This window comes from Macrobrachium nipponense, chromosome 22, assembly GCF_015104395.2.
Source record: "Macrobrachium nipponense isolate FS-2020 chromosome 22, ASM1510439v2, whole genome shotgun sequence".
NCBI lineage: Eukaryota > Metazoa > Arthropoda > Malacostraca > Decapoda > Palaemonidae > Macrobrachium > Macrobrachium nipponense.
In genome coordinates this window covers 69242421-69249920 of record NC_087213.1, presented here as the reverse complement: position 1 = coordinate 69249920, position 7500 = coordinate 69242421, and the positions used below count along the sequence as shown (strand labels likewise).

Here is a 7500-nt window from a genome sequence, read left to right as displayed (position 1 = left end):
TCTATGGAATTCTATTCACGGAGTTACTTTGTTGTTGTTGAGCTGACGTTTGCTTGCTGTTTTATGTGTTATGTACGTTTCTATGTAAGCATGTAAGAAACAAATAATATTATATATATATATATATATATATAATATATATATATATATATATATATATTACATATATACATATATACATACATACATATATCTATATCTATCTATATATATATATATATATATATAGATATATATATATTATATATATATATAAGAGATCCTCACGTGAAAATGAAAGGCGGCGGCACCAAGACTTTCAACTTTTATTCCAAAGTCATCTCCAGGGTTATGAACAATTTTAAGAAAACTTACACAAGATGAATTTAGAATAAAAGTTGAACATCTCGGTACCTCCTTTCATTTTCACATGAGGATCTCTTATATACTTCACCCACGGGACCACTGTGGTATTGCAATGCAAGATACATAAATATATATATATATATATATATATATATATATATATATATATATATAATATACTATATATATATAAGGATTAGGTACACCTGTAGAGGAGTAAACTTGTTTTGTATTGCGACTAGATTCAAGGCTGCAACACGCAACATCATCAGCCATCTAAAAATAAACACTAAAATACAAATCGAATCAAATCAAATACATCAGAACGGAATATCGAGAATTACAACTGAGCAAAGCTTACCACGATTGAGAAATTGTATATCATCAGAGAAAAACCATCATTCTATAATAATGAACGGTCAGTCGCGCTGCTTCCTTTATCTTTACTTATGTAGTAAATGTCTTTGGATTTCCCTTTTATTCCTCTCTTGACTGTTGCTTTTCCAAATCAAACGGCATTGTTCAATTTTAATTCTCGATATTTCGTTTTTTGATGTATTTTATTCTATTTTATTTGTATTTTAGGCTAAGTTTCTTTTTTTTCAAAGAATTTGTGTTAATTTTAGATGCTTGACGATTGCATCACCTATGTGTAAATATATTATATATGCATATATATACACATACATATATATATATATATATATATATATATATATATATATATATATATATATATATATATATATATATATATATATATATATATATGCTTAAAAAATCACAGTAGATGCGCGTGACTTCATTAAATAAGCGAATACCACAGGAAAATGATAGGCAGAAATCCAAGCGCTTTCGTCTTTACTAAGACATTGACAATGTATTAGTAAAGACGAAAGCGCTTGGATTTCTGCCTATCATTTTCCTGTGGTATTCGCTTATATATATATATATATATAATATATATATATTATATATATATATATATATATATATATATATATATATATATATATATATATATATATATATATATTATATATACACACATATAGATAGATAGATAGATACAGCCAACCAGACAGGTGAAAAAAAATAACCGCACAGTCACGGCTGTAATCACACTTTAACTGATGAATCATGTACCGCCCACCTAACCATATGCTACATATGACGGACAACCGTACATCTGTCGTTTTTGACAGTGACGTTTAACAAACTTTTTATTTCTTCAAAGACTCTCTGAATATTCGGAAATGAACTAGATTACCCAACTATAATTTAACGGTGCCTTTTTTTTTTTTTATGAAGGATACTTTCCAACTTGTACTAATTCTTTGATTGCAAACAATTTACTTTCATATGAATATCCTTGTAGATATATGTACTCAGACATTAACCATTTGTGTAGTAATATCAAGATGCATTTATCTATCAAAGAACCTCTTACATTATGAGGCTATACTCTATCAGTGCTTTAACATTCAATATATTTGAACAAGGAATAAACATAATGTATTTTGTTGGTTTCAGCTATTCTTTGCTCGAGTTTGTTCGAGTCGAATTTCAGAGCATCTGAATGAACTAAAATAAAAACGAATAAGAACAGAAACGACTCGTAAACGAAACTGAGTGGATTAAGACGAAGAAGAAAAAACGAAATTCACCTGTTGGAAGTGAAAGTCTCGGGGATGGTTTCTACCGAGAAAACCACTAATTTGTGAATTATATCACGTTCCACGAGTGGTTTGTTGAACTGTACGGGAGATTCCAGGTGTTTCTGGGACGCAATGAACGTTGCCGAGCTCAATCAGAACTTGTCTGTACGTCGATTAACAAGAGCTCCAAGCCATGTGAGATCTACCTAGAGCCGTCATATTTACAAGTCAGTTTATATTACCAAGAGCGAGACGGGCACCTACACGGAAAAAAAAAAGAAGAGCGAGAGAGGGCGACACTGAGAGACAGACAGAAAAAATACAAGGTCTGGTGGAACCACAGAGACGTCGATCTAACCCTATCCAGACTACAAGACAGCCTGCTGTCCTCCCGCCTCCTCCCTCACACCCAGCCGAGCGACAGATTTCAAGGTGAGAGTCAAATACTTCTAAAAACTCGCTTCCATTATTATTGTGTCTCGTTCCTTTGTTATCTTGCCCTGTGGTGGGGTTCGGTCTTCGGTGTGGAGGCCCCCTCCCCTCCCCTCCACACTCCCTGTCTGCGACAGCTTCTGTCGACGATCATTTTGCTTTCTGATTCAACCGTGAGATGATACACATATTGGAATGATGATTGTAATGTCCAGGTTGTAACCACGTGACCAAAATTCACGTAAATAAACTTTTGGTTGTGAAAAGTGACGCTGCATGACTGGACGACCGACAATGTTATCAACCGATGAAGGAAATATTTTTATTTATTTTTTTTTTATATAAAATTCCTATCATGTTTTGAAGCGCGTTCATTTGACTGCGTTCGGGATCCTCACGCAGCGTTATTGCCCAAGAGAAATTCCAGTCAACACAGATGAAGAAAGAATGAAGTCAGTTAAATCCAGTTTTTGCAACATATTTTGAACCTATTGTGCAGCTGCCAAACGGCTGTGAAATGGTCACTGGGTCTGCACGAAAATAAAATTAGCCTCAGATTTTCAACTAGTGCTCCGGATATTTTGTAAGATTATGAATGAACATTAATTTTATTAGAAAACTGTTGTAATATTTTGCATGAAGAACATAATCTTATTATAAATTGTATGATTTTACATGAAGTACAGAATCTTATTATAAATATATTGTTGTATGATTTTACATGAAGCACAAAATCTTAATATGAATTGTTGTATGATTTTACATGAGGCACAGAATCTTATAAACTGCTGCAAGATTTTACATGAAGCAAAGAATCTTATTATAAATTGTTGTATGATTTTTACACGTAGTACAGAATCTTATTATATATTGTATGATTTTACATCAAGTACAGATTCTTAGTATAAATAAATAAATTATTGTAAGATTTTGCATGAAGCACATGATCTTATTAGAAAAATGCCAAAAAAATTGGCAATTACTCAGATTAACCTAAAATATTTTCAAAAGACTGAATCGCACATGGGACCTGAACGAAGGGGTTCCTGAAGGCAAAGAGAGAGAGAGAGAGAGAGAGAGAGAGAGAGAGAGAGAGAGAGAGAGAGAGGGTCTCGTACGTCACTTTCAAGTGTTCAAACGTCCCGCAGGAGACAATGGGTCCGGAGAGGAATCGCCGTATCGCAATCGTCCTGATCATGTCGGCGCTGCTGCTTTTGTCGTCGTGGCTCGAGGATGATGACCCCAGGGACTCACAGAGTGGAGTCAGATCCTCCGTCAAGGTAAGTCGGTGGTTCTTTATTTATTTATTGTGTTTAACCTTATTTTATTTATTTATTTATTTGGTGGGGGAAGTATGATCCTCGGTAAAATCATCCCTAGATTCACAGAAATACTTCCATGGAAGATCAAGCAGGCTTATATATATATATATATATATATATATATATATATATATATATATATATATATATATATATGTATATACGTATATATATATATATATATATATATATATATATATATATATATGAAATTGTAATAGCCACAATGCCCTCTTAACTTCAATTACAATTTCATATGTATTTGGTAAAAATGAGCAGTAGATGCTACATTATATATATAATATTATATATATATAATATATATATATATATATAGATTATACATATATATATGTAATAGTATAAATATATACGTATATATAAGGCTGAGGTCGTCTCTAATCGGTTAAATAAAAAGCAAAAAATATTTTAAGCTTCATCTCTTAATCATCATGGACTCATAAAGAACAACTTTTGAGACTCGGGGCTTCGATCAGGACCTCCGTTAAGAAGTTTTATTTTATTGTGTTCTATTTTTTTCTTTGGGGGGGGGGGGGTGATGGGAGGAGAAGGGATGGATATCAGGTCAAAGAGGATGACCACTGAGGTACCAATAGCAAAGTCATGTTCGTCATTCGCTCGACAACCTTCATTTTGGGGCCATAGGCTGTCTGCTGGGTCTCACCGTTTCTCCGGGGAAGGTCAAATGAGGGTTCAAGGTCAGGTGATGACATGGGTTCGTTTCGCAGTCGATAACAAAAAAAAAAAAAAAATGTATAAAAAATGGTGACCGGAATGTCATAGGGTACAAAGCATATTTAGGTCAGTTCGTAGGGGCCCACTTCAAGTCCGTCGAAAAAAAAAAAAACATACGGAGAATTATTTTTGTATTTAAATCATCCTTCACTTCATTTCCACACCTGAGGCAAATTCTTTCGTAAACGAGTTTGGTTGTGGCTTATAGATACATGATTTGAATATAAAAAGCCTCGTACAACATGAATATCCCGCTGTTTTTCTTCATTCACATGGTAAAAAACAAACTAATCAATAAAAATGTAAAAAAAAGCGTTATCAAGAAACTAGCAATAAATATTTTTTTTATACCAACACATGCTTTGGTAGCAGCAAAACCTTGGGCCTGCCAACGAAATTATATCTCTGACTTAAGCCTATACGGACGTCGACTTTCACCCTTCTTTTAAAATGACCTTAAAAAAAACTCGCTGCGGTCAAGCCATTATCGGAATACAACGAAACAGGTTGGGGAGAAAGAACGTAGGACCCTGTGAGGTGTTTAACTCACTTGTAAGTTAGTTCTATCTATAGATACTGATGATTAATAGCAAGGCGCATTCTCCAACTTCTGGTTTGTGACGTTAGAGCTGAGGGTTTCTTTCTAATTATCGGAGAAAGTCCACGAGTGTCGAGCCTTCGTACACCTGGTTGATAGGTCTATGACGTCAAAATACTTTGTAAAACTCTCTCATTAGCTTTTGTTGTTGTTGTTGTTCGTATTCTCCCCTCTGTTTGTCAGTCATGGACGGTCATGACTTTATTTTGTTCATATATTTTTCCTCTCATTTACAGTATACACTGATCTTTTCAATTACTCCATAACACCACCTCTCTCTCTCTCTCTCTCTCTCTTCTCTCTCTCTCTCTATCTCTCTCTATCTCTTCTCTCCTCTCTCATCTCTCCTATCTCGTCTCTCTCTCTCTCTCTCTCTCTCTCATTTCTTGCATAACTGTTCATTTATATTCATATTTTCCTTTACAACGAATACAACTGTATTTTCCTCATCTCATACTCAAAACAATATTGATCTTTTCAGTTGCTCTCTCTCTCTCTCTCTCTCTCTCTCTCTCTCTCTCTCTCTCTCTCGTCTATTAGAACTGATCTGGGCACCCGTGGGCCATTACCAAGGAAACTCCTGTCTTAATTGAATAGTCAGAAGCGCCTACCAATCGGACATGACATCACCTGTCGAGTTTCATTGAACATTTAATCGTGAAAACAGGGGCAAAATGTGCACAGCCATTGGCCATACACAAACATATAAGGGGAAGGGGAATGCTATCACCCTTATAATGGCTATTCTCGGAATAGCAGCAATGGTAGTAGTACGATAGTAGATTCACATCAACCGTGCATTTGATGTCTAGGCCAGTCCCTTACGACGCTCCTGATGGGCTGTTCATATGCCAATCACAGGGCTGGAAATTCTCAGTCTCTCTCTCGAGAGTTCACACGTGCAGGATGTATGTTCCACCTGTCCTGAGGGATACGTTTGAAAGAAGTATTCCTCAGGAGAGGTGGAACATACATCCTGCCTTTGTGAACTCTCCAGAGAGACTGAGAGTTTCCATCCCTGTGATTGGCTTATCAACAGCCAATCAGGAGAGTCGTAAGGGACTGGCCTAGACATCAAATGCACGGTTGATGTGAATCTACTATATTAGTATTTGTTGTTGTAGCATATCTCCTGTAAACGTAGTTCTATCACTGAAGATGATTCTCCTATGGGCATCGTCCTAATACTAACAATAATAGTATCTTTAGTAACGTAAATATACGTATGCACATACTTTATAAAGAGACGTTCTATAAACAAGGTGATATTTATGGTCAATATCGAGACAGTATTAGCAACAGATGCAGTAGTGGTATTGTAGTATTATAGTAGTAGCAGTAGTAGGTTGAAGTATTACCTGTAATAACTACGATAATCACTGCTACTGTTATAAAAATAGTTTTCGTTTTCGCCATAGTTGTAGTACTTTAATACTACTACTACTACTACTACTATAATAATAATAATAATAATAATAATCATAATAATAATGATAATAAAATAATAATAATAACGGCTCGAAAGACGGCCCTCTCTCAAACAAACTTCACTAAACATAATGGCCGTCTGGATACCGTTGAATTTATAGTGCAGTTTCTCAAAGAAACTCATTCGAGAGGTTTTGAAACTGCAATATGAAGTCAGCAGCAGCCAGACGGCCATACATTTCAATAATAATAATAATAATAATAATAATAATAATAATAATAATAATAATAATAATAATAATAATATTAGTACTGAAGGTGATAGCTGAATTAGCTGCATTCAGTATAAAGTTTTCTCTATTTTTCTGATAATTGATTTTTCTGGGTTACTGCAACTATCAGCTACAATACTACATTTTGAAAAGACGGTCAACTACCTAATAATAATAATAATAATAATAATAATAATAATAATAATAATAATAATAATAATAATAATAATAATAATATGAAGGTAGGAGACCCTCTCTCAAACATGTTTTGTTAAAGATGATGGCAGCATCAGTGGAATTGATTTTATATATGGTCTTTTCAATTCTTCTTATTATTCTCTTCTCATCAGGGCTGATATTTGCTAATAGCTGGCCGATGTTCATATCTCGGTGAAAGAAATGTTTTCTATAAATATATTTTTAGAAAACATTTCTTTCACCGAGATATGAACATCGGCCAGCTATTAGCAAATATCAGCCCTGATGAGAAGAGAATAATAAGAAGAATTGAAAAGACCATATATAAAATCAATAATAATAATAATAATAATAATAATAAATCAACACTTGTTGAAAAGAAGGTAAACCACCTAGTATATCACGTTGAAAAGAGGGTATGCTACCTATATAATAATAATACTATAATAATAATAATAATAATAATAATAATAATAATAATAATAATAAAT

General features: G+C 33.8%; 1 protein-coding gene and 1 long non-coding RNA gene across 5 annotated transcripts in view; one reads left to right on the top strand and one right to left on the bottom strand.

Moving 5' to 3' along the window:
- The window catches only part of LOC135198789 (uncharacterized), a 358657-nt gene that overhangs the window by 8197 nt on the left and 342960 nt on the right, over positions 1–7500 (bottom strand). The gene's annotated exons all lie outside the window — the stretch shown is intronic.
- Positions 1–7500, top strand: part of LOC135198788 (uncharacterized) — a 44670-nt gene that overhangs the window by 22155 nt on the left and 15015 nt on the right. For all 3 annotated transcript variants that reach the window (XM_064226733.1, XM_064226732.1, XM_064226731.1), the window contains exons 2-3: positions 1879–2435; positions 3584–3715. In XM_064226733.1, coding sequence (XP_064082803.1) covers positions 3590–3715 — 126 coding nt within the window. In that variant the 5' untranslated portion in view covers positions 1879–2435; positions 3584–3589. The remainder of the gene's footprint in view (positions 1–1878; positions 2436–3583; positions 3716–7500) is intronic.